The sequence below is a fragment of the Pogoniulus pusillus genome, chromosome 1 (assembly GCF_015220805.1).
Source record: "Pogoniulus pusillus isolate bPogPus1 chromosome 1, bPogPus1.pri, whole genome shotgun sequence".
NCBI lineage: Eukaryota > Metazoa > Chordata > Aves > Piciformes > Lybiidae > Pogoniulus > Pogoniulus pusillus.
In genome coordinates this window covers 38,998,501-39,026,106 of record NC_087264.1, presented here as the reverse complement: position 1 = coordinate 39,026,106, position 27,606 = coordinate 38,998,501, and the positions used below count along the sequence as shown (strand labels likewise).

At 38.3% G+C, this 27,606-nt stretch overlaps 1 protein-coding gene across 3 annotated transcripts in view; it reads left to right on the top strand.

Moving 5' to 3' along the window:
• The first annotated feature begins 278 nt into the window (after nt 1-278).
• The window catches only part of RALGAPA1 (Ral GTPase activating protein catalytic subunit alpha 1), a 145,074-nt gene continuing 117,746 nt past the window's right edge, over nt 279-27,606 (top strand). For 2 of the 3 annotated variants that reach the window (XM_064148965.1, XM_064148955.1), the window contains exons 1-10: nt 467-859; nt 13,268-13,378; nt 13,883-13,932; nt 15,118-15,175; nt 15,903-15,946; nt 16,603-16,780; nt 18,157-18,272; nt 19,057-19,195; nt 24,332-24,540; nt 24,916-25,155. In XM_064148965.1, the coding sequence (XP_064005035.1) occupies nt 754-859; nt 13,268-13,378; nt 13,883-13,932; nt 15,118-15,175; nt 15,903-15,946; nt 16,603-16,780; nt 18,157-18,272; nt 19,057-19,195; nt 24,332-24,540; nt 24,916-25,155 (1,251 nt within the window). In that variant the 5' untranslated portion in view covers nt 467-753. Of the gene's footprint in view, nt 860-13,267; nt 13,379-13,882; nt 13,933-15,117; nt 15,176-15,902; nt 15,947-16,602; nt 16,781-18,156; nt 18,273-19,056; nt 19,196-24,331; nt 24,541-24,915; nt 25,156-27,606 lie in introns of all 3 variants that reach the window. The other variant, XM_064148946.1, reaches the window with a different exon arrangement.

The window sequence follows — 27,606 nt, the reverse complement described above, 5'->3', positions numbered from 1 at the left end:
GAACTACAAGATGAGACACATCGTTGCCAGTTGCACAACTGAGGGTTGAGTAAAGGTTTGGAGTCACTGCCGTGGTGGATATAGTGCCTGCCTGGATTTTATTTCCTCATTACACATGGGATTCCCCCCTTACCTCACACCACCTCAGTGTTGCTGTATAGTCAGAAGTAGCAGTATAATAGGATAACTTTATATTGTACTTATAAACAGCTGTGAAAAAGTTTCCTGTACCAGTTGCTGAGGCCCAGTTGCGGAGAGGGTCCTGTAGAGAGCTCCTGAATTGCCTTGCTCCGATACCCACTCCCTATCCTCAGGCCAGGAGGCCCTCGAAGCGCCGGGACAGGCGGGTATCCCGCCAGCGTGCTGCCCCTCCCAGGCTTGAGGGAGGAGCCGCGCTCCGTCCGCACGCCGCGCCTCGGAGGTGCGCTGGGGAGGGCCGTCCGTGACGTAACGGCGCGGTTGCCATAGTGACGTCTGGGGTCGCACCTGACGGCTGTCGTGAAGCAAGCGGGAGGAGAACGAGGGAAGGAGGAAGGGGGAGTCTAGGCCCGGCCCGGCCAGGCCCCCCCCCGCCCCCCGGGCCTGCGGGGAGTTAGCTGTGCGCCGCGCCCCTCCACCGGCGCCCAGTCGGAGCCAGGACGAGCGGCGGCAGCGCTGCCGCCCCTGGCTATGTAGGGGCTCCGGAGCGGGCGGAGCCGGAGGCCGCTGTCCGCCTCTGGAACACGGCGGCGGGGCCAGGCCCGGCCCGGCGGGATGTTCTCCAAGAAGCCGCACGGGGACGTGCGGAAGTCCACGCAGAAGGTGCTGGACACCCGCAAGGACCCGCTCACCCGTCTCAAGCACCTGCGCGTCCTCATCGGTGAGGCAGCTGGAAGGGAGGGAGGGAGCGGGTCAGCAGGGGTCCACGGCTCGGGGGCCATAGGGGCGCCGGCCCTGAGTTCCGGCGTAGAGAGGACCGGGAACTTAGAGGGACAGGCTGGGCGCCCGGGCAGGAGGTGGACTCGGAGCACTGCTCCGGCGAGAAAATGCACTCGGCCCAGCCTCACCTCAGCACGGCTGCCAGAGAGAGGGCCCCGCGCCCAGCGCTGCTGTGCGGGCGGCGGCGAGGCTCCGGCTGCGTACGGGGGGCCGCAGGACCTGGCGGACGCAGCAGTAGATGCTTTGCTTGTCATGCTAACACTGAGACATGTATATTACCACAGCGTTTGAAGACAGAATTCATTTGACAACTGTGAGGAGAGGCAAAAAGGTGGTATGCTCCCCTACGAATTATTCTCTAGAGCTATATAAATGCTGCTAAATCGGTAGGCTCGTTTAGAAGTGGTTGGTGAATCCTAATCCTGTCTGTGACTCCCAAGCCAATTTCACTTAAATGCACGTCTGTTCGTGTGCGTTTTCAAGCTGAAAGCTACAACCAGTGCTTACTGGAGTAGGTGTAGATGAGCGTTCGTACAGCTTGCCTGAAAACACTTTTGTTTGCCATTTGGTCAAGGAAGGAACATAAACAGTGAAGTACTGCTGCAGTTCCATGTGACCAGCTGTTTAGCCTAAACCATAAATGAAAAATGATGGCAATATGGGTAACTACCTATTGAAAAAAAAAAAAAAGGAAAAAAAATTAAAAAACAGTATTAACCATTCGAAAATATCTATTAGCTGTGTGGTTTTGTAAAAATCTAAGTCACTGTCATCAAGCTGTCCTTGAAAGGAGGAGTTTGCTCTGGAGCATCTTTTGGGGCCTTCAGTTTTGTAAATGCATGGGTTGCTTCTAACAGTTTATCAGCACGTGAGCAGGGCTCACATTGCTCAAGGACAACTGGATTCCATATTTAGCACAGAGTACCAAATGGATTATTTTGGGTTGTGCTCACAGTCTGTGGGTATTTAAGTGCTTTGTCTTCCAAAGCTGAATTCTTTCTGTTCAAAGGAAAATGGTTCTTTTCCCCTGTATTCTTTCATATTGGTGTTTAAAGAAACAGATGTTTAGATGTAGTAACATCTGCTGCTGCATGACTTATTTTCTGCAACATAATTACTTGGAGTTTTGAAATGGTGAAAAGTTGCTAGCTAGTCAAGACACTTCAGTCCAGTATATCCTCTTGCCTCATTTAAAATGTTATCATTCTTCATAACTAGCTGTTATGTTATGTTTATTTTTAGCTACTTCATCAACTGAAACTTAAGAGGAAAGAATGTTACAAAGAAACTTATCTGAATTTAGATTTCATAGCTAAAATATGCTGAATATTTCTAGTCTTGCTTTAGTCTGCATAACAGTCTGATTTTGATCTGATCTGCTCTAGGTTTGATATTTCTGTTCCTCATCTTTTATTTACAAGATTTTCCTTCAGCTTTGTTAATATTTGGATGCATCCTGTGAGATGCAAGCCATGAGTTCTGTGTCAAGGAGACTATCTAATCTGACCTTTTTGTGTACTGGCTGCAGGATAGGTGAAATCTGCTGTGGCATGCTTCCCTGTAGTGGCTATTCTCGTTTTTCCCCTGCACATGCATATATCTCAGCTGTTGAAGCAGCCTTTCTCCAAGTTTGGGAGAATATAGCATGTGATGTGTAAGTAGAGAAAGATGTAATAGTACTTCAGCTTGTCTGACTTGGATGCATTCTACAAGATTTTGCCATTATGTTGAGATACACGAGGTACAGAAGATATTCTTAGACAAGGTACAAAAAAAGTCTTTCTCGGGTGGGGCAGTAGGATATTTTTTGACATGTTGTAGTGCAAGAGAAATATATGTCACATTATGTGAAGTCTGCCTTCTGCTGTGATTACCGCCTTGCCTTATTTCTTACACTTCTCTACTCCCTAAACTGGCTTTCAAAGTGTAAGCTCTGTGGCCTTTCTCCTCCAATTGTTTCTTTGACTAGTCTGCAGATCTATAAAATAATGTGCTGCCTGAGGTGCTTCACATACAGACTCCATCCTGCACTTCAACCAGCATGGTGCTGCATTTTCCTGTTTACCCATTTTCTTCAGTGACAAATCCCCAACATAATAGCAGGCACATTTCCATGTGGTCAGAGGAGTCAGGCTAGCTGTTGCAACAGACCTGAGGATGCAAGGGAGAAAATCTCCGTTAAGCATCTTTAGGAGTGCTAAAATGTCTTCTTTATTACTCTTGCTCCCCGCATACTGGAGACTGAAAGACTGTCCAGAAGGGAGTTGTTTGACGTGTCACATCAAGGGGAAGGGGGTAATCTTCCCTTATTCTTACAGTCCTTTCAGTAGGCCTGCAGAGTTGTTTTGATATTTTTTTTTGTGTACTTTTTAGTCATTAGTTCAGCAGTTGTAAACTGAAGTGTGACCTTAGATTCATTGGTAAGAGGAAAGGGAGAACTAGTTAATTTTCTCTTTATCAAGGCACTCAAACCAGCAGTTCTCCAGGAAGCTAAAATAGTAGAATAGTCATGAAAAGAGGTAAATACTTGTGAATTACAGACTGCTGATCATCTATTAGCACTTGGATCCTGCAAGGCTTTGGTGCAAATCAGGCACCCTCTAAAAATATTGAAGATACTATAATGTGGTTATTAATAAATACTAGAAGAAACTCAGCTTTATATTAGGTTCCCTAAAATTGTTAAGTGAACAGATAGCACAAAGACAAGTGGTATTTACTTTTGACCAAAGTAGGCTTCATTAGATGGAATTAAGTGCCTTTTTTGAGGTATCTTAGAATGCAGAGAGTTGTATCATTTCACAAAAAAGTATCTTGTCATAGGTGACAACTTGGCTTAGCTTAGTAAAAAATGCTTATTAGTATGTATAAGGAAAATAGAATTTTTTGTGTCTTCATTTAAACAGAGGTATACTAACACTTGAAGTGTCATTGCAGCTTTAGTAGTCTTACTGCTATAGTCAGTGTATAGAGGATTTAGAGAGGGAAGTGACTCAGATAAGAGTAGAACTTTAACGTGAAAAGAGGTGAAAAGCTTCAGAACACCATTATGTAGAGGTGCATAATGAAAAATATGTAAACATATATGAAAGAGACTAGGAAATAGTCTGTTAAGGCCTACCAACTTTGAAAAGTTACAGTAAAAGATTTTTGGCTTGGAAAGTTCCTGAGTGCTAGGCTGTCAGGGGCATACTGGGGGAAATGTTTGTACTGCTTTTTGTTATTGTTGTGGCGTTTTTTAGTTGGTGGGTTGAGTTGTTTTGGTTTCTTGCCTTCTGAAATTGTTTTGTAGATAACTGCTCTTTGCCACTGTCTGTTTATCTGCAGTTCTTCGTTATGACTCTATTCAGCCTTTTTTGTAATTCTGAGACCAAGGAACATGGCAGTGAAATTCAGTTGACTAACTCAGAATTGAATTGTGAAACCAAATATAATATGTGATCAATTTATGCATGTACCAGATATAAGGTATATTTAAATAAAATTTAAAGCCTTTAGGAGACCTCCAAGTAGTAGTAAATATTATTGCTAAGAAATGCTAAAAAAAAAACCACCCCAAAACTGAAAACTAAAACGTAGATTGAAATCTCATATCCTGGGACATGGCAGTCTGTGAGTGAAGGTGACCTGCTTTTTATTGTTTTCCTGCTGCACATTTTTTCATGAAACAGCTGGAACTATCTGATTCTTTTTGGTACAGTGGTTTCTTCCCCTAGGGAAGTGTTTATCCTTCCTGATTGTTTTTTGTTCGTTTTGTTTGAAGTTTTTGTTTGTTGAGTTTTGGTGTTTGTTTTGGAGGCGTTTTTTGTTTGGTTTGGTTTTTTGTTTGGGATTTTTTTGGTCGCTTGTGGTGCTTCTGTTGTTGCTTGGGTCATTGGTTGGTTGGTTTGTTTGGGGAAATATGTTGGTTTTGCTTGCTTGGGTCTTTTTACTTCTTAGTCCTGGGCAGTACCTTTTAAATCTCACACAGTTCCCTCATCCTATGTTGGTGTGATCATTGAGACTTTCCTAGCAGGTGCAAGTGGAGGCACATAGTGCACCTTATGAAATTAGGTATTGCCTGCAGCCTGAAGCCTGTGACTTGGCAGAAAATGGATGCTTTTAATAGTTCCAGTGAATTAGCAGCTAACTGCAGTTTTTAGGATCATTATGGGGGAATAACATAGAAATAGCATTGCATCATTCTTATAATCAGTGTTGCACTGTTTTATCAGATTACATCAGTAAAATGAAATTCCATGGTTGTAAAATGATTATTTTTTAAAAAATCTATTCCTTCAAGTATCAAATCATGTTTGATTTGTCCTTCTGTTAGAATGCTGTTTTGGAAACTCTAAATAATTTAAGTGGATGGATATATGACCCTTTCATAATGTCATACCTTATCAATACTGACTTACTGCATTGTTCTGATAGCAAATGTTGCCACCTGTTGAGTTTGTAGTTTCAGTTAGAATTTATAAACCTATGTATATATACACCCAAAAAATACTACACCCCATAAATAATTATTTCTGTATAATCTTACTATGTGCAAGCAAGAGAATTGAATATACTTGGTTTAAGATTTACTTTTGGATCTGAATTCTTCAGAGAAGTTTTCCTTCTTCCCCCCGTTCTTTTTATTTCTATGGTGTAGAAATTATAATCCAGAGTAAAGGAAAAAGGATTATTTTATTTCTCATAAATATCTGAAGCTAATAAAGTAATCTTAAAAATAAACTGCGTGTATCTCTGGAGAGAATGCTTGTAAAATGTAATGTGAAGAGAACAGAGTATTTGCAGTGTGGGTTTGTATTTGCTTTTTTTTGGTGGCTGATTAATGCTCAAAAATGTCGTGGAAGTGGTCCTTGAAAAGGAGAAGTCAAGCTATTCTGGAGAGAATGAAGCAGGCTTCACTGAACGTCCATTCTGCTATTGTTTAATATTAAACAATATATACTTGGAGATTACATTTATTTAAAGGGATTTTAATTTAGGAAATCTATTTCCCTGGCAGCAGGCCCTAATGCTTCAGCTGGATAACGTTCAGTGGTGTTGCACATCATCAACATCACTCATTATGCTATCACTTACATACCATACTATAATAAATGAAAAAATATTTTATGGTCATTAAAGTCAGAGGCAAGTGAGAAGCTGAAGCATAATTAACTGTCTGGAATTTTCTTGGAGACAGCTGTTCCAGAATTTTCTGTGGATGTGCAAAGCAGTATTATTTTTGGCAAGAGTTTTGGATTTTTTTTCTTTCTTTCTTGGTAGTTCTAACAGAGGGAGTACATGTCACTGCTGTAATTCATGGATTTTGTTGTGGGTTGTATGCAGTTTAAGAAAGTAAACTTGTCTTAACCATGAAGGCATTCTATTCTATTTTGGTCAGGAGAAAAGGTGGGGAAATTGCTTTGCTTTAGGATTTTGATTAATGTTGCACTCGAATTGCAGAAAGCAGCAGTAGCCAGTGCTGCTGGCTTGCAATGGTAAGGGCTGGAGCCGGATTAAAGCCCCAGGCTAGACAGAGGGACGACTTTGACCGCTTACATATGGAGGAAAGGTCTGTGTGAGTGCAGCTTGTGGCAATTTTGGCCTGAAAATAAGTTCGTTACCAGGGAAGTGTTTCAAGTCGCTTAAATAAAAGCGTTAAGTTCTGGAACGTGCCAGAGTTTTGAAGCAGTTCTGGAATGTACCTGAGTTGTGGAAGCAGTTCTCTAAAGTTCTTTTAACTCTTCTGAAGTCTGCAAGCGACCTGAAATAATTAGCTTGGAGAGCTGTCAGCTGCTTCTGCTTATTCATGTGGAGCACTGGTGGTGAAATTTGTAGCAGTTTGTTTAGGTGACTTTCGTTGCCTATTCATTTGTGATTTAAAAATTTGTTTTATTTTTCTTCTTTATTTGTAACTAAACATGCCATTGGTCAGTTCAGATTTTGTCTGATGCAAAATAGAAGTCATTAAAAGATACCAGAAGGTACCAAAACTATCAAAAATACTTTGACAAATTACCTTTTTAAAAAGAGTGACTTTTTTTTTATTCACAGATGTTAGTGTTATGAAACAGTAAGGATTAATATTAAGGACTTGTTGAGTAGATTTATATTTGCAGCTCACTCTTTGAAACATTGTGGCTTGTGATCAGGTCTCTCTCATTTTGACAGTCTGGTAACTATGCCAGAGCCAGCACTTAGTTGCAGAGATTTTCCACTTAACCTTTGTAAACCACATGCTTTTCAATTCCACTGTCCATGTAGCCAAGCCTCTGTACTGCTTTGCTGTAAAGCATCTGTTAATTTTTTCAGCTTGAACGATTAAGAATGGGTAAGTTCTACTGGACAATTTCATTGTATGTTAACTGAAATTGATGGCACTCAGAAACTTCTTGCTTTCAAACAGCAGCAGTTTGTTATGAGAATTCATGCTGGACACATGAGTCTGTAACAGTCTTGTGCTTTACAGAAATAGAACTGGAAGTCTGGCTGAATTCCAAGTTATTGTTTGTTGCAGTTGTCATTGTTACTTTATTTTTGGGTAAGGATAAGGGAAAGTGACTTAAAGGCCAGTAAATCTTGGAATCCGACAGGATAAGGTTTTTGTTATACTATATATACTGGTATAGATAGATAATCCTATCTAGCTCTGAAAGGCTTAAAATCAAATGTAAAATTAACAACTCAGCCTGCACTAATGTAGACTATTCTGTCAAAAGCTGATGCTAAATTTCTGCAAAAATTTATGTGAACCAGTGAATGTTAATGTTCACTTCAGATTAAGTTAATACATGTCAAAGATCTGTATGGAACTTTGTTTTGAAGTTTTCTTATTATTTACCTTTAAAGTTCTGCCTTGTACCGAAAGTACAGGTTACTTGCTTTAATATTTTAATCATCTAAATAGTATAGATCTGTTTCCCTTTCTAACTCATCTAATTTTGTAAATACATAATTATTGTGGAATGGTTTATAATAATTTGTAGAGTAATATGTAGAAAATAAAACAAATTTCTGTATAAGTTAAAGCCTACAGCCATCCTCTTCCTATATAGGATTGGGATGTTGTATGTGTAAATGTGGTACCTTTGCAGAATCCAGCTCAGATGATCCCTTGCAAGTGGAAATACGCAGTAAAAATTTGTGTTGCTTTTTCTGCTTCATGTTTTACATCTGACAAAGAGGTTTTTTTAAAAGCTTTCCGAGGTGGTACTCTTATAGTTTAAAGTATGATGTGCTAGTGAAATAGTATCCTCCTTTGATATTAGAGACTTAGGTTCATATTTAAACACTTTTGTGGATACAAATTATTCCTGGCTAAAGGGGAATGTGCTGATAATTGGACCACAATAAAAACACTGGGGTGGATGAGTTTACTCTCGGGCAGAGCTGTGTAGCAGAACAATATATTTTTCAATAAAAGGAAAATCTTCTGTTCCTAAAATGATCTGTGTAGACACTTAACACTCCTTTCAGTAAGATATAAAAAAATGTTAACTTTCAGAAAATTTTGAGTGATAACCTTGAAAAGACATGACCATTTAAAAATACTTAAAAGTAGGTTCCTAAGAAGAGTTGGCCACTTGAAAGTATAGGAAAGTAGGTTTCCTAAACATACAGTCACTTGTAAGCACAGAATTTGGTAGGTGGACTGGGGTTTTGCTTAGTTGTTGGTGGGTTTGTTTGTGGCTTTTGTTGTGGTTTTCTTGGGTTTGCTTTGTTGTGATTTTTTTTCCTTTTGATGGATTTTTGTTGTGTTTTTTGTTTTGTTTTGTTTCCCATAGGTTTACATTTGTTTGTTTTTTGTTGGTGTTTGTGTGTTTTGTTGTTGCTTCTTTCTTTGTTCTATAGTCCTTCTTTGCAACAGCTCCAACTTGAATGCTTTTGTAATGCAAGTCATGCAAATAGATAAGATAACTAGTCTTCCACTTCTAGTTCTGTTCTCTATTTCATGCATCAAAATAGAGTAGAAATACATAAGTCTGAATATGGTTTTTAAAAATTGAACCAAGAAAGTTGATCTACCTGCTTAACGCTAAACCACAACAGAGCTGAAGCTACCTCGAGAAAAGTCTTATGTGAGAAAAAAGGGACAGAGCAGCTGTGTGGTGTCACTTTGTACCTAAATGTACCTTTTTTCCTTTAAAAAACATCCAGAAAGCACTACTGGAAACGCATTTAATGCAATGATCACGTTGTCTTGGTTCTAGTTTAAATTTCCCAGCGGCTCAAATATAGTTAATAGAACCAGTAAAAATTATAGGATGCCTTTCCCTCTTCCCCCCCCCCCCCCGGAACTATGCTTCGTATAGTCAAAGCTTTAGTGCATGCATTGTTGAACTGCAGTAATGTCCCATTTCCTCCTCTCCTATACAGAAAAACTTTTAAAACTATTTTATATGGTTCCAGATTTGTTTCTGAGTCCTTACGTCCTCTCAGTCTGGACATAAGTACCAGGAACACAAGGAATACATTAATTTGTACTACATGAATCGCTGTAAGAGAATGTAAGAGAATACAAAGTTCTTTTGCTCAAAAATAAATGTACTGTAAGTCTGTTTTTGTGTCATCCAACTTCATGTAGAAAGAAGGCTGCGTCCTTTTTAAGAAAGCAGAAAAGTTTAAGTAGTCAAAGATAATTCCTTCCAATTCCCAATTCAGGGCTCAATGAAAAGGACATACATATGCTCCTTACAGAGGATATTATGTTGACTTCTGTAAGCAGCATTCATGATACTTTGGGAGAACACAGAGAAGAGACAGTGTTGGAGAAAATGGTTCAAGATGAGAGAACTGAATAGCTGTATCTTTAGTTCATCACAAGCATAAAGGTGAACTGAATGTTACAGAGATATTGTCATCAAGGAAAAAAAAAGGGAACAGATCCTTAATTAAGAGAGATGTAATAGCAGCTTACAGCTGGATTTTTTGAAAGTAAGCAAGGAGGGTCATAGTCTCTCTGTGCATCTATTAGTCATATGGATTGTGTTCATTATAGATGTAGCTGTGGAAAGGGATGACAAATGCATGCGGTCAAACTAGATGATTTCCACATCACACTCTTCTATGGTCTACATTATTATGCTCCAGGATAGGGAGGCACTGCAGAGAGATCTGGACAGGTTAAATTGATGGGCCGAGGTCAACATAATGAGGTTTAACAAGACCAAGTGCCGGGTCCTGCACTCTGGTGACAACAACCCCAAGCAATGCCTACAGGCTTGGGACAGTGGCTGGAAAGCAGCTCCATGGAAAAGAATCTGGGGGTGCTGGTGGACAGCTGGCTGAACATGAGCCATCAGTGTGCCCACCTGGTCAAGAATGTCAATGGCCTTCTGGCCTGTACGAAAAACTGTTGTCAGCAGGAATAGGGAAGTGATTGTTCCCCTATACACAGTACTGGTGAGGCCACAGCTTGAGCATGGTGTTCATTTCTGGGGATCACAATATAGAAAAGACATTGAGGTCCTGAAGCATGTGCAGAGAAGAGCAACAAGGCTGATGGGTGATTTGGAGGGCACATCATAAGAGGAGCAGCTGAGGGAGCTGGGGTTGTTTAGCCTAGAGAAGGTAAGGCTAAGGGAAATCTTACTGCTCCCTACAACTACCTGAAGGGAGGTGGTAGAGAGGCTGGTGTTGGTTTCTTCTTCCAAATAACTAGTGACAGGATGAGACGAAATGGGATTACAGTGTGCCAGAGAAGGTTTAATCTGGATAGTAGAAAAAAACTCTTTTCTGATAGAGTGGAGAGGCATTGGAACAGGTTGCTGAAGGTGGAGCTGCCATCCCTGGAGGTGCTCAGGAAGCATGTAGATGTGGCTCTTCAGGATATGGTTTAGTGGTTGTGGTAGTTGGGTTAGAGTTGGACTAGATGATTGTAAAGGTCTTTTCCAACCTTAGTGTTTCTATGAATTCTATGTTGTATCTGCTCCCCCCCTCAACCTTCCTTGCAATAATTCTTCATTATTCTATTGAATAAAAAGATACATTTTTGTTTTCTTCCAACTGAAGATTGCAAGTGGAATTTATTACAAGAGTGGAATTTATTGCAAGAATGTATCTGTTGTTAACTCTTTAGTTTGAATTCCAACTTTTGATTATGCTATCAAGTGTTATCTTAGGAAGAAATCAGAGTGAAATGCATTTGCCAGAAAAGTTGCAAAGCCAAGGAATATTTTATTTTCATCCTACTCTTCCGAGCTATAGATGTGTTCTGAAGGTATGCTTTTAGTGTTAATTGGGTTTTAATGTTAATGGCATGGGTCTGCCTACAAACTGTTGTGTTGAGTCTTTTAAGAATACATTTGATTTGTATTTCTTGTCTGCTTCAGAGTTGACCCATGTGTGGGGAAAGAATGAGAGCCTGTTTCAGGAAATGAAACATTTTATGTGCCTACAAAAAACATAGTATTCCTGTATGTTGATTGGCAGAGACTCTGTTTAACTGCTTTAGAACCTTTTAGGTTTGAAACTGATGTTTTCTGCTCCTTTGCATCAAGTGAACCATTGCAGTACAATTGCTTTTGAACAGTTAAATACATGGATTAAAATATTGTCTTCTACCACCTTCTTCTCTCCAGAAACTGTGTCATTGCTTTCTTTTTCCTTTTATTTCTCTTGAAAACCTGTGGAGTTGCTTCCTACTTCTATTTTCTTGTCTGTGGTCTAGAACTCAGAGTTCTGCCCCATGAGTGGAAGCGGTTGCAATAGTTATGCCTGTGCTTCAGTCATAAATCCATTTCTTGTGTGCTTGCCCTGACCATCTGGTTTTGAAGTGGTTTTATTTTTCCTCCCTTTGTCCTTACTTTACTATTTTAGACTAGCATTCAACTGCTGGATCTGTAAGTGGTGTAGCAGTTTCTGCAAAACTGGGGGAGGTTTGCTAATCCTGCAGATGGTCAGACACATGCTCACTGTTCTGGACCACTAAGTTTATTGCTAGCTAAGCCACCTTGTTTCAAGAGTTGCTCTTAGCTGTTAATACAGTTCTGTCTTCTTTAAAGCCACTCTGTCTCCCCTACACTGATCATGTAAGACTTTAGCAGAAAAATTAGATGTGTATTGGAAGGGTTTATAGCAAGATTTGTGATAAAATTACATTGAGAGTCCTCTTAAGAGGGACATAATAAAATAGAACTCAAAATATGCCATGCTTTTGGCCATCCTTTTAATTGATTCTTTCTATGCATATGCAACTGTACCAGTTGTGTATCCAGTCATGTGAGATGATAGATATTGATGCCATTTTACAAATGATAAAAACAAAGATCTGATAAAGAATTAGATGGGTACTTATGGAAAGATATCTCTATAGAGAGAGAAGTGATGCCTCTGCTTATAGAGCTGGTGAAGAGTATAAAGGTACTTGGTTGGGGTTTTTTTTCCTTACTTTGTGATTTTAGGATTTTTGTTTGTTTGTTTCAGATGAATACTCTGAAAGGAAGGAGTTTCTCTTTTTAAAGTGCTGTCTCTCTGTTCCTCTGCTTCCATACTGTCATTCTGTCCAGCTGTTTTCTCTAGCCTAATGTAGTTAAATAACAGGACAAGGAGTGTCTTTTGGTTCGGTGTGTACTAAGGCTTGAAAGATGTGATTAAAACAATCCTTTTAAAATTAATCTAGATAAATTATAGATTTCTTTAAGTGAGGATTTGCACAAAGATCCTCTAGGGGGTTGTAAGAAGAGAGTCTGGAAACCTTCCAGAGTACACAAGAAAGGACATCCTTCTGTAGTCACAGTGATGTTTACCCCTCAAGGATCCCTGAGATCCCAACTCCTGATCTCCTGAGACCACATTGTCAAAGGAATGTGAGGAATTGGGCCAGACTGTAAAAGGAAAGTGTATGTTGGAGTAGAGAGACAGTAGTGGGAATCTAGTTCTGCTGTTTACTTCCAACTTTTTCACTCTCCAGAGCAGAGGTGATCCTCACCACCCTTCTCCCACTTAAGTAAGCTTAGTCATATCTAGTAATTAGTTAGAGGATAGTGAAGCTCTTTCTGTTGTAGACTTTGGGCAGCATCATTAGCTTTATTTCTACTAAATTAACAATTAAAACAACATTCATCTGTGCAGTGCTAGTCCTGAAGAAATTCTGATTCCTGATTGTGATTTGCAGGCAGTAATGTCAGGCAAGCAGTGAGTGTGCTAGAAGACCCTGATTCCTGTTTTAAAGTTCACTAGGCACTTCTGCCATGCCATATTGAATTTCATTACCTTCACTTCAAAGCAATGAAAACCTCAAGAACTGCTTCTTTACCAAGAATAGTTTTTCTTTTCAATATGTCTGTTTCTAATTACTGTATAGTGCTGTCCTGTGGTTGACATTGACTATTTCAAAGAAAGAAAAATAATGTTCTGTTCTGTTTTTCAGAGAATGCAGAATCCATCGACCTCAAACAGTTTTTCGACCTACATTTCTCACATATATACTATGTGTTCTTTGAAAACTTTGTAACTATTGAAGTAGGCCTTAAGCAAAAAGGTAAGCATTTAAAATGGAACCTTTTTGTCTTGGTGCTTTTTTTTTGGCATAAAGTAAAGCAGGATGTGATAAATAAGCTGTGTATCTTTGGTCACAAGTGGCAGAATTGGCTCTGAAGAAATACGCATAAGCACTGACTTTGCAAGTAAATTCAGAGTAATTAGATGTGCATGCAGTGGAGGTGAGCAAGGAATGTTTGTTCTCTGATGACTGGTTTTGCATCTTTTACAAAGTGAGGATTCTTAAGGTGTTACACTGCTGCATTCTGCAGAATTTATTCTAAGGTTTTGGTGTAAAAAAACCAACTGTGTAATTGATGCCATCGTAGGAAGTTACACAAACTGTTGTAAACCTTAACTATGAAATGTACTCTTTCATTTGCAGGAGTGCAAAATTCTGAATGTAGAAATGCAAGGGTTTGTTTGTCACATCTAAGAATCTTTGTATTTACGTTTTGTTTTCCTAGTGAAAGTGCATCTTCTGTTCATTTTTAATTGCATCTAGGTCACAAGTCTCAGAGAGAAGAATTAGATTCTATTCTTTTTATTTTTGAGGTAAGATAACTTGGTTATTCCTGTATGATTTTTCTTTTCTTTGACTTAAGTCTTGTTAAATACAGCTCTTCTCCAGTTGCCTAGAAATACATGTTATATTCAACTGCATTCCTCCTTCCTGTTGCTTAAGGTTAAATATATTGCTTTGTGTGAGAAGAAAAATAATTTGACTTGCAGTTTTGCAGGAAGATGTCCTACCTGGAAAAAATGTTTTCTGCATCTGCAGAGAGCTCATTGTTTTGCCATTATTGATTGCATTTCTCCCTCCCCCCCAGAAATGTATTATACACTTTAAAATCCTAAGAAAAGTGGTTTCTGATTATTCATGATCTGTTTGAGCTTTTGATTGCATATTATCTCTGATTTTTTTTCTCATAATAGATGATTACTGCAGAATTAACTTTCATAGATACCTTTTATGTGCAAAAAAGATTTGTTATTTGAAAACAGCATTTCACAACTGCGTTCTGAAAAGCACATCTTAATTAAGAGGTCTTTGATACTAATTTAATGAAATCAGAACATTTCTGAGTGGAGATTAGAAATAGCTTAGAATGTCAAGTTTTTCTTTGGTTTTTCAGTGGAGGTTTCTAGGTGTATAATAAGGATTGTGTTTTTTAAAAATAGTTAAAATTGAAAGCTGATGAATGCTTATTCCATGGTTGACTACAAATTCAGAGAGGCTTTTGGGAGGTATTTTTGTCTGTTTCTAGTGAGCACATTGGTGCTTAAAACTGTACGGTTAGTTATTACAAGTAGAGTGAATCTGAAAAGAGCTAATTTGTTCACCAGCTCCTTCATGAGGGGGCAGTAGATGACCTGTGCTTTGGAAGCAGCTGTGCAGGCTGCTGAAGGGCCACAGCCAGGAATTCATTTGGGAAATGAGTGCTAATGTGTCTGTACTATACGCAATATCCAGTGGGGAGAGAGTAGAGCCAGATAAACTCTGGTAACCTTTGAAGTCTCTGATGAATGACTTGCCAGACAGTGTGTTGGAACCTTTGGGTTTCTTAGCATTAGGAATGGGATTGTCTTGAAAGGACAGTAGTGCTTCCAAGGAAAGCAGTGTGGAAATTTTTTGAGTTAACTCTTCAGCTTCTGTTCTGTGGGCTTTGTGAAAGCACTCTTAGGTCTCCTGAGAGTGTTATTTGCAACACGGATCTTTGGGTTCTGTTTCTTTTGTAGAAAATTTTGCAACTCCTTCCAGAAAGGATTCATCAAAGGTGGCAATTTCATAGTATTGGTAAGCAGATTTCCTTTCTTTTTCTTATTTTTTTAGTAGTAGCTATCATTAGTTGGTGCTACTTGGTTCCTTAACCTTTAAATGACAAAACAGGGACATGTCTAGAATAACCTAATACCACCTGTGCTGAACCAGAGCAACTGAGACAGATACTCATCCAGTTCTGCTCCCTGTTTCAGACTCTTGAAACTACGCTAGGGGAAGAAAATAAAGGAAACAAAACAACTATCCCCACCAATGTAATGAATGCTCTTCCATATAGAATTAAGTCTGAGAATCTGGAAATAGAACAGTGGCTGAGAAGGAGCAAGGGCAGGTGGAAGTTGCTTTGTAATTTTTTTTTTCACTCTCAGTAATATATTTCAAAGTTATGATGAGATCTGTATTTGTAAATGGGGAATGCTGATACTATGCACATTAATGATTTGAGAGTCATTTAATGTACATATTCGAAAGAGTCTTGGGAGAAAGCTGTGTTGTGGGTTTTGAGGAAGGTATGAAAGGTGATCTTTGGTATATTTTTTTTTTCCTTCTGGCATAGAGAGTTGCCTGAGGATATCAAGTTCACCAAGATTAAACTGGAGAATGCCAAGGACTTGTTTAAAAGCCACTATCAAGTCTGACCGAGAACTCTGACATCTTAATAAAGAACAAACAAATATATATCATGATTTTAATATGTGTTAGTATGTATGTATCAATGTCTATATGTTTTCCATCTTTTTAGGATTGATTTTAAAGAAGCTTCTTCACACTGGAAATTCATTAAAGGTATTGGAAAAAGTCACATATTACTTTTGGCTAAATACTTTAAAATGCAAATAAGAAAATAAGGATGAATTTTTGTGGGTTTGGAGATCAGGCTGTCTTAGAAGTTGAAGAGTGTCTATGCCAAAGAATAACGTAGTTTTGATATTGCAGCATACAACTGTGCCACTCCTCTATAAACCACCTACGGTTTTTACTGGTGCTGAAATTCTCTGGAGGGCCAGGAGAAGACCACTCTAGGCCTCCATCAATTTTCTTAAAGAAAGAATTGAAGAGGATAGAATGGGCCTTTCTGCTACAAAAAGCTCACTGTCTCATAATTCATGAACACATTTTGAAGTTTTCTTATGGTCTTTGTATTTCCTGGAAAACTCATGTGGCATCTTTCAGTGTTCTAGTCAGGCCAAGTGATTAGACATATGTTGGTTTTCTTCCTTTTCTTTTAGAGAAGACCCTATGAAAGAGATTCTGTGAGGCAACCAGCAGTGAAGGTGCCAAGGCTGTTCTTGCATTTCAGCAGGAGCCTAGCATAGCTCTGCTGGTGGTCATACATACATTCTCACCTTTTCTGCCATTCCCCTTCTCCCTCTAGGTCAAATGGAAATGCTTTTCTACCTTTTGGGACAAGTTAACTGGTTCTTTTTGTTTTGTTCTTTAAGATACGGCGAGAGGGTGTGCGCCTCTTTCTTTTGTGGCTGCAAGCACTTCAAAATAACTGTAGTAAAGAACAACTATGGATGTTTTCTTGCTTGATTCCTGGATTTTCATCACCACAGTCTGAATATGGCCCCCGAACACTAGATAATCTCATTAACCCTCCACTTAACGTTCAAGAAAGTAAGTAATTTGCTCATACTCCTCAAATCTCTCTATAATTTGATTCCTAGCACAGAAAAGGCAAGTAGAAGTAACAAAAAACTAATATACAGATGTACCCAAGGACATTATAGAGCCATTATTTGTTTCCTGGCAATTCATCAGGTCTTTGATTAACAACTTTATCTTTTCTTTGTTTGTTTTTCTTTTCAGAGTGGATTGGTTTTGTTTTGCCTTTTTTGATGTTTAAAAAAAAAATATGGCTATAGTAGTTTACCACTTAAATAAGCTGCCTAATGTGTTGTAATTCTCAATAATTACAGTCAGAAGCCACATCTACTGCAAACTGACCCAGACAGATTCTACTTGTGTTGAACATTTGCGCTGGCTTTGGCCGTGCTTTGGAGAGTAAGCTATGCAAAGCAGTTTCTGGTATGGCCTTCAGGAGAATGAGTGGTGGTTAGGGCAATGCATGAGGCCAAATAGTTGATCTTTCTGCTGTGTCTGTGTGTGACCAAGCAGGCAAAGCTATGATAGTCTTGTGGTTCAGAATTTTTCAAAAGAATTCGACCTTGAAAATACAAAGCCTGAGGCTAGAGGAGTTTGTTTCAGGGAAAAGGTTTGAGCATTCTGAAATCAGGTTTTTATACTTTGTAATTATGTGTTTTTAATGTGAGGATTATTATCTTGACCCTAATCAGTAAAGTGAGGATGATTTTTCTCTTAAGATGAGTCTTACGACAGTTTTTCCCTTCACTCTAGCAATATCAGATACTAATAACTTTGGGGAGGGAGCCTCTTGCCTCCTAACTCAATTTATTCCTGTTAGCAGGATTGTAGGCTCATTAATTCCAATTGGATGGGGTCATTCATGTAAAAGTGAGTAAGAAGCTAACTGCTTTCCTCGGAACATTACATGCTGTTGCCTTTTTTCCATCTCCACCCAATGTTTTAGAGCTGAAACAAGCATTGATTTGTAGAAGTAAGCAGTGTCACCTTGACTGGTAATGAAAATTTGCTGAAACTTGGCAGAGGAATTTTGCAGTGGGATAGCTCTGCAGACAAAAATTTGCTATGTACATTAATAAATTCCAAAATAAATGGATTACACCTTCTGTAAAAATTTCTTCTTGGCAGGTAGATTCCCAGGATACATAAGGAAAATTTAGTTATCTGCTGTGCTTTTATGTATGTGAGGGTTCAGTTCCAAGGTAGTTTATTAGCTAAAATGTCCAAATTTTCATTAATCTGTGTTTCATTGTTTTGCTTGTATCTGTCTCTGTTTAGTCCACTGCATCTCTAATTTCATTACTTGATAAATATTTATACATGAAAAAAAATGTTCTAAATGTTAGATGTACTTTTTTTTTTTTTTTCTTTTTTTTTTTTTTTAATAGCTCAAGTAACTATAGAGGAAATTACTCCACTTGTGCCTCCACAATCAGGAGATAAAGGACAAGAAGATTTAACAAGTTACTTCTTAGAAGCACTTTTGAAATACATAGTCATTCAGGTATGTGCTGTAGTTCTCAGAAAAACAAGTATGAAAAAGCTAATGCCTGTTTATCTGTTACAAGAAGACATTTACAAGTAGCACTGCAGAGTTGTATTAAAATGTTTTAAACATTGCTTCTCTTCGCCTCTCCCTCAAGTGTCCTTCATAAAATTCTCCTCAAAAATCTTCACTTACCTTCTCTGTGAGGATTCACAGGCCTGTTACCACAGATCTGACATCAGATTGCAGCACAGAGTGGAAACAAGAGCTGTCAGTTAGCACTTAACGATGCATGAAAGTAGATTTGTGTAATTCAACACAAAGTCATATCTTCTGCTGCTTGTGGTTGACAAACTTGTTTCGTATTGCCAACTGCACAAATTAATCCAAGTACCTATTGTAGTAAGTATATGGATACTTGTTAGTTGAAATGCTTTGAAAGAAATTCTGAGACAAATTTTCAGGGTACCATGAATAGTTGTCCTTTTAAAACTTTATAAAATACACAAGGTTTTATTAAAAAGAATTCACTTGAGTTTATTGCTTGAATTGGCAAGATGGCCATAAAAGCAGATGTATTTGTAGTATTTTCAGTATTTGATATGTTCATTTTGAAGTAATGTTTTGGAGTACAGACTTTCTTTGAGACATTTCCCAGCTAGTTTCTGTTCCATCTTTCTAAAAATGCTTGTTAAAATGCATATGAACTTGTTCCAAAGAAATATCTTGTAACAAAGACATTGCATCAGTTGTCTTTATCTTCTGCTTCTAGACATTTAATTTATGCAACCTGTTTTTTAAGGTTAAGAGTTTGGAATGGAAGAACAAGGAAAACCAGGAAAAGGGATTTTCATTTTTGTTTTCAAATTTTAAGAAATACTACTTACCTTCCATTTTCCCAAACATCTGTAAGGAGACCAGCTTATATAACCCGATACTTGGTAAGTGTTAATGCAGCAGTTACAATCATTGCCTTTTCTCTACTAGAGAATATTGCAAAGCATTGTTGCAAATAATTGTTTGCATTTAAGCAAATCATGTTGCCCATAGAGAAGTGTTTCTTATAAAAGAACACACTGTGGTTCCCATTCATGGTTTTTAATTCTCTGTTCATGGAGATACCTCATCCTTTCACTAGGGCCAAGCTTGCTACCTGTGTCAGGTAAATTAAATCCTTGTAAATCAGATCTTTAATGTGACCTCTGTTGTCGATTTAAGTGGTGCTGTGACGAAAAACTCCTGCTGCTGAGATAAGAGGTGTTAGTGTTCTGTTCTTTGGAGCGTGTTGGCTTTATCTGTAGAGTTCTGTAGTGTTTAGATCATACAGTGCTTGCGAACAGGTCAGACAGGGCAAAGTTAGTTGTGTTTTTGTGTCAACTGTATTTTATCAGAAGCTTGCAGTGGGAAGAGGAAGCCAAGATTTAACACAATCTTCAAAGCTGGTGGTGATAGAATGTGTTTTTCCATAGAGAAAGCAGAATTTCAGGTGTTTGCTAATCAAACCTAGCTAGAGTTTTGCTTTGAGGTTTTTAGTCTCTTCTAGAAGATCATTTGCATATCTTGATTTGCTACCTCACATTTGAATGCTCTCCTGCACATGTTGGATGTCAGCCAACAGTTCAAGACTGTTGTTCACAAAGCAGCACCACATATAAAGGCTCTAAGCTGCTGTGTCATTACTTGAATAATATGGATGCACACTTCTCTTACCTGTTGATGCAGCATCTCAAAAGGATTAGTAGTGGTCTCTAGACACAATTTCATATTCTGAAGCCAAGCTGTCAGAGAAGATTGTGGAAAAGGTCTTAGCTTCTGCCAGTCCATGTATTTGGATTGTGGCTTTCTTCAGAGATTGTGTTTCAAAACCATATTCTTCTGGGAAAGACAAACAGTGGACGTTCTCATCTAGGGGAGAAGAAACAGTGTGAATTCATCCATAAATGACAATAGAGCAAGACTTGTATGAAGATACCAAAGAGGTTCACTGATAAAATAGCTACAAGAAGTATGGCAAGCAATGCTGAGAAAGAAAACCTACCATTGCTTGACATCCTCAAACAAGAAATGTGGAAACTATCTTTCTATGAAGATCCTGAGTCTTCCATAGAAGTGTTACTGTAGTCCTCTGCTCTGTGAACCACAAACAATAAACTTCCAAGGCCTTAGTAAAGAAGAGGACAATGGGAAATGGGAAGAAATGGGCACAGATCTTCAAAGCTACTGTCTGAGCCTCAAGTTGTGCAAAGAATTTTGGGAATCATACAGTAATGAAGGCCACAGAAACACTGGTAAGTAGAATAGTTCTTTCTCGTCAAAGTTTTCTTCTCTGGCATGCCTCTTCCCAAGCACTTTGAAAACAGTTCTGTGCCTGTTTTGAACCAGATTGACAGCATTTAGGCAGAAAATAAAGCAAACTTGGGCACTGAGCCTGCTACTAAAAACAGGTCTTCTGTTACTGATGTAATGTTTAATTTAGGAGGAGTTGTGAGTTACAAATCAAAGCAGTAGTTGTAGTAAGCAAGCACTTACAAAGGTCTTTACTGGAGATAGTATATTGCATTTCTATATTTTTGACTTCTTTCTGGTAAGGCAGATTTTCAGATATTGGTTACAGTAACAACCACCAAGCATTTCATTTAATCAGAACCTGTTGTAAGTGAGGCTTACAGGAGCCCCTGAGACTGTTGGGGTTTCTTTTGTTGAATGTCTTTTAATGTCTGTTTACATTCTGAAAGATAGTCTTTCTGTTTAGTAAACTACACATAGGCAGTAAGATTCCAGAGATGATTCTTCCATCATAGTAACGTGCCTTTTGCATGCAGTTTCTACAAGGAAATAATAAAGTGGGCTGTCCTAGAACTCTCCACAGCTCTTCATTCCTTCTGAAACTTTGATTGCTTTAAAGTAAGCATGAATAAAACTACAAGTGTCCACTATCATAACTGTGCTTTCGGTAGCCTTTTCATTCTCTACCCTGTGTGTCTCTTCCACCACCTACAGCTAGCTTCCTGCTCTTTTTGTCACCAGCTCATGTGAATTTCCCAGAGGGAAAGGGTGGGGTGTAGGACAAGCCCAAAACAAAATAGAAAGGAAAAATGGAAACTTGAAGAAAGGGAATATTTGCATTTGTGCTATTTGAGTTTATCTAATAAGCTTCTGTTTTCTTTTTACATCAGTGTCCTCGTCTGGATCCTTGACATCTACTTCCAATATGGACAGAAATGCGAGAGTACATGAAAAAAACTGAAGGAGTAGAAGAAAAAGACTGAGAAGTAGCTGCAGCATCTAATACAGTTGAGAGGAGAGAGGGGATGATCTGAGATGATATCAAGAACCTACAGGAGACTGTGCTGCAAAGATGTTTACTGCACATCTGCTGGATGTCTTGTCTTTTTGAAAATACTACCAGTACTGCAGCCTTCACCTGCAGATGGAAGCTAATAGATACCAGAAAGAACTGACTTTTGTATTTTTGATTACTGCACTACCAGGCATTTGCTTCCTTTCTTCTCTGTCGTGCTGTTAGATGCTTCTACTTAAGATATCTTGATTTTAAGTTTTCTTACTATCTTGCTGTTTTTCACAGGATGAAAACAGTGTAGTGGTTTTATTTGTAGTAAATAAACTCCCTATAAGCTTTTAAAAAGTATTCTGTTCATTTATTTCTTAGGTGAATGGTATGCAGGAGTCATGTAGTTTGGTTTGTTGTTTTTTTTCTCTAGAAGTAATGTTTCAGCTAGTAATAGTGGGTTCACCTTCAAAATCTGTTCTGGAAACATTCCTCAGTTTAGCAGCATCATGATGAGTTTATCACTCTTGAAATGATGCTGAGATAGAACAGTTGCATATACTCAGTGCTGGTGCTGCATTCTGGTTTTTGTATTTGTAATATTAATACGGAAACCGTTACAGCAATCGGGCAAATAGACTGTTGTTGACTTAAGTCGTAAGTTAATTGTTTAGATAGCAACTGATTATTTCTTTACTGCTATCTGCATTTACTCCTGGATTATGATGCCATAATCTGACAGAAATCGTGGTGTATGCCTTGCAACAACTCTTGATCTTGCATTGAAAAGATACAATCAGGGAACGATCTTCTGTTCATTAGCGTGACTACGTTGCATCTTCTTTGACTTCCACCATTAGTATCTTTGAACTGCCTCCTGGCATGTAAAACTGTGGAACTTAGCCATGTACTACAACCTATGGAAGAGTTGAAGTCCAATCTATCACTCTTCATATCTGGATAAGGACCATCACTTTCCATGTCTCGTTTGTTTGTTTTGTTGTTGTTGTGTGTGTGCTGTCACCAGATGAAAATCAGGATTCTGAAATGCCAGCATCATTCTGTGTTCTGTCAGCACATGTCATAATCAGTCCTCAGATGAACTTCATTTACTTTTTTTAACAGAGTAGATCTCACACTTGTCTTTCTACAACTAGGAACAGAGCTGGCATATTGCTTCTGGGGAAATGTCATTCACTCTTGAAAGTTTTGTAGCTTTAGATTGAGTATTGCAGAACTGTTTAGTAGTATGTCTTGGGTTGTGAAATGATGTTTTGCATCATCGGAGTTGAACTGGCCTATTGATATTTGTCTCTGTAGAAATGTGCTTTATGTACAAATTGTCTGTCAGTGTGTGTCCTGCCCCCAGCTGCTGACCCCCATCTTTGTATAGTTTTCAGCATGTATGTCAATGTCATCCACATTCTGTTATGAAGGACTCTTGCTTTGTTCTGAGGTATATTCAGGAATGCTGATGACAATGTCAGCATCTTTTGTTGCTAACACAGAAGAGAAACAGTTCTGAACCATCATGTAGAATATGGGGTGGAGAAAATGGAGTTGTAGGTCACAGACCCCAAATAACTACATTTCTACCAGTTGGCATCCTGCTAGACATTATTCCTTTACAATCCCTGCAAGCCAGTACAGAATCATGTTCCAGCTAAGTCACAGGAAGGTGTATGCCCCTGGCTCTAGCACTCAGCTCCAGCAAAATCAGGTAGTGCAGATAAGACACTGAGGCTGTGAAACTCAGATGGCTTTGGAGAAGGATCTCTCTCTCATCTTTTCATCTTTCTCCAATTTGCAGGACCAGAAGAGGCTGTGTTTATTGCATCTCCTACTGTTAAAATACTGTTAGGAATTAAAGCTCTCCCACTCTAGCCATGATTACATATTGGGATCTATATCTAAACAACTCTCCACCCATATCACTAAAGTATACTGCTTTGTTGTGGATTACTGCAGACTCAACACAGACGTATTTCTAGGGATGCATTAGGAAATATGGTGATCCCATGCATCTGAGCTGCAACTGCTTTTCTTAGTAGGTTTGTTAATCAGGTATAAGTGACATGTAGGACTCTTAAAAGGCTGCAAAATTACTTGAGTTGCATAACTTGTTGTTTAGTAACTTTAATTGCTATAAACACTTATTCAAAAAATAAATTTGACAATATCTTAATTCTGTATGAAAATAGTTTTACTTGTATGGGCCACGTTCTGGTCTGCTGAAGTTATTTTGCTACTTTAATTTTCAGTGGAAGTGTGAAGTAGTGATCTTGCTGAAATCTAAATATTGAGTGTAGCACAGAACTTTAAAAAAAGGTGGAAAAAAAACTGAAAAGTGTCTTCACTTCTTTAGGAAAACAAAAGGCAAACAAAGATGTAAGACTACAGAAATGGTAGAATAGTTTAGGTTGGAAGGGACCTCAACAATCATCCAGTTCCAAATCCCCCACCATAGGCAGTGACACCTCCCACTAGAACAGATCACTCAGAACCTCAGATTAAAAAATTTGGAGGTTTTGCATTGCAAAACCAAGTTGCTGTCTTTTGGAATAAAAATTCTGTTTACTTCTAGGAGGAAACTACAACCCTTTTGTGTCTCGTTCTCTAGTCTTGAAATTTTCACATCTATTTTGGCATGTACTGGCATGAGTCATGTGACAGTAAATACAAGACTAGTACCTTTGAAAGTTCACATGTTGGTTATGTTTTTAGGAGTTCTTTTTTATATAGAGGTTTTTCTCTCCATCTATTTTCATGATGCTGTATTTCCTTACAGATATACCACAAATAAGACCAAAGCCACACTATGTAATGGTTAAGAAAGATGCTGAAACCAATGAGGCAATGTATTGCACAAAAGAACCTTTCATCAAGGCTCGTGTTATTGTCATTCGATGGTTGGTGTCTTTCTGGCTTGAGCCAAAACCTCATACAGGACCTCATATTCCTGGAATGGAAGGTGAAAATGTGCCAAAGAATATTCAGGTAAAATTAAATCTACAAAAAAAAAAGTTTTCATGTTTTTCTCTTATTTGGTATGTCTGTGGTGTGCACTCCTCCCATAGTTGTAACTAATGAAGAATTAAAGTAATTGTAAACTAATTTTCTAATATGAATTCATTTTAGAGGGACTCACCTTGAGAGTGGTTGAGGTTTTTGAGTGGTTTAGGTTTTTGGCTTTTTTAATTCTACTACTTTGTTTTTAATCAAATAGAAGTAAAAAAGCCTTGAAATACAATGATTTTTTTTGTTACTCTTGAATTCTTTGTACTGTTTTGAACTGTACTGTCATATGACTTAGATTGCACTGTTTGCTTGTTGTACTGAAGATGAACTATAAAATACTAATTTTTGTTTCAGAGAGCAGCTGCAAGCATGGCTTCAAGGGAGGACAGCAAAAATGACAGTACAGATAAACAAGATAAAAATGCAGAGCCAGAACAATCTCATTCTAACACGAGTACCCTAACAGAGAGAGAGCCAAGTTCCTCCAGTCTCTGCAGTATTGATGAGGAGCATCTAACTGATATTGAGATTGTCCGAAAAGTGTTTTCTTCTAAAAGGAGCAATGTTAATTTTCTAACTGAGATTTTTCGACAGGTAAAGAGCCCTCTTTAAAATGCAAGAATAATGAATATTATATTGTAAATTATTCTTATGTTATGATTTTCCTTCAAGAGTATTTGGTTTTGCATTATAAAAACATACAGGTTTTGTCTATCATCTTTTCTTCAAGAGTTGAAAAGTTAAAATCTTGAAACATTTTCTGTGGAGAGTATCCTCAGTTCTTGATTTATCTGATCTTATTTCTTTAATAACTAGTTCAACAGCATCTAATTTGAATTTTGCAGTTCTCATAGATAGGATTGTTTCATCATTTCATACATCAACCCTATTGCTGTTAGAGTTCACAGTCAAGCAAATAAAAATAACCCTTCTGTGGGTGTCTGCAGCTGCTAAAGAGCAGTTTTAGGAGCAGTTGGATGGCCTTATCTTGGTAGTGTTCATGAGAGTGGGACAGATAGCTATAGAAGGTAATGACTTCTGTTTCTGACCCTGCTGTAACTAACAAAAAATATAAGCTGAGAGTAGTCAAAATAGTGTTTTGAAGCTAGTAAACAAATTTCAGTAGAGCATAAACCAGAAAATGGAATCTCTCTTTATAATGTGAATGTGGGAGAGTATGAAAATACAGACTTTCTTTATGCCCTGTGCTCTACATCAAAAGATGCAGAGATTTTTCTGAAAAATACTTAAGAAAAATATACTTTCAGTTTAAATGCATAGCATTAATTGCTTTCATCAACAGAAAAGTAAGCATTTAAGAACTCTGGAATATTTGGATGAAATGCATGTTTCTGAATGAGGCAAACATGCCAGAAACTCTTCTACATCCCCTGTGTTGAGGAGCTTGATCAAATGAAGGATAAGACAGTTTCAAGGTCCATCTTGACAGGGTTTTGGGCTACATCATTTAAACTGCATTCTTACCTTGAAAGGTTGGTCTTAAATGATCCTTGAGGTCCCTTCCAACCTGGTATTCTGTGAATCTATGAAGGAAATAAAGATGTTACCTGAATAGAGCTGCTGCTCAAGGGTTTACGGAGTCTGAGGCACTGAATGTAAAGTCTCTATTATTGATGGTCAGTTTAGAAACTGCTCGCCAGAGTGAAAGAGACAGCAGGGGCAATTTTCTTCATTCTTTTCACAGGGCACTCTGAGAGTTTTTTAAACTATTTAGATTTCCTGTGTGTTTGTGAGATTTTTTTTAAAGTAATTGTTTAGCCAAAAGTGGAAATTAATTTCTAATATGTGAGATGTTTTCACTGTTCCTAAAACACTGGGGCCACATTATTCCAATCAGGAGGAGGTTTCAGTGATACTGAATGATGGGAAGATTGTAGGAAAAAGGTTTTATATGTATCAGACTACAGGGTACAAAAAATGCTTATGGACTTGCAGAAGACTGTTAGCTGTGATAAGGGATAACCAGTGAATTGTGAAGTTCTTAGTTGAATTCTGTAACACACACACACACACCTCAAAGCTCTTTTCAGTGTGATACTGGTATGAAATACCTGTTTCCAGGGAGAAAATGTACTTCTTGTGTCAACTGGGCACTCCTTAAAGACAGCGACAATGAGTTTTCACCATTCACACCATGGACTTCATAAAAATTGTTAGTGTAGTTTACCTGCTCATTTTCTAATGGGCGTTGTGGTCTTTGGTAAATGTATTTATAGCTAATGAAAGCCTGACATGTTAAAAGTTTCTCATTTCTGACTAGTTGTTAGGAGTGCAGCAGACACAGAAAACTTCCTGAAGAGGGCAGTGATCAGCCATCACACTAATGTCAATGTAGGATTAGAAAAAATATTCTGAAGGTTTTTTTAAATCCTTTCTAAGGATACTGGTTTATTAAATTTCATTTAGCTTAAAGTAAGATACATGGCTACCAGTAATGTGTGTCACTTGCTTTTTTCTTAGTCTCTTAGAACTGATTTAACTATTCTTACCAAGTCCTCTGAATGGAATATGCAATAGAAACTTCTGCTCATTTGTTTTGCAGACTTTGGAGAAGTGTGTGTTTTAGTTTCAGCAGGCTAAATGTTGAGTTGGGGATGTCTGTATGGATTCATAGATTCAGATAATTGTTTGGGTTGGAAGGGGCCTCTAAAGGTCATCTAGTCCAATACCCTCTGCAGTAAGTAGGGATGTCCTCAACTGGATCAGATTGCCCAAAACCGTGTCAAGCTTAACCTTGAATATCTCCAGGGATGAGGCCTCAGCTACCTCCCTGGGCAACCATTTCCAGTGTTCCACCACCCTCATGGCAAAAAGCTTATTTCTGATTTTAATATCTCTCATTGGCAGTGAAGGCTTCAAAGTACTTTCTTGACAAGTTTTCTTATTAAAACTTTATCTCACATTTTTAGTTTACAGATGAAAGTGAGCAAACCTTTAGGTTAGGGGTAGTTGATTTGTTAAGATCCTACAGTGTGTGTCTTTTTCCCACTTTTCACCCATAGGATGTGCACATTATAGAACACA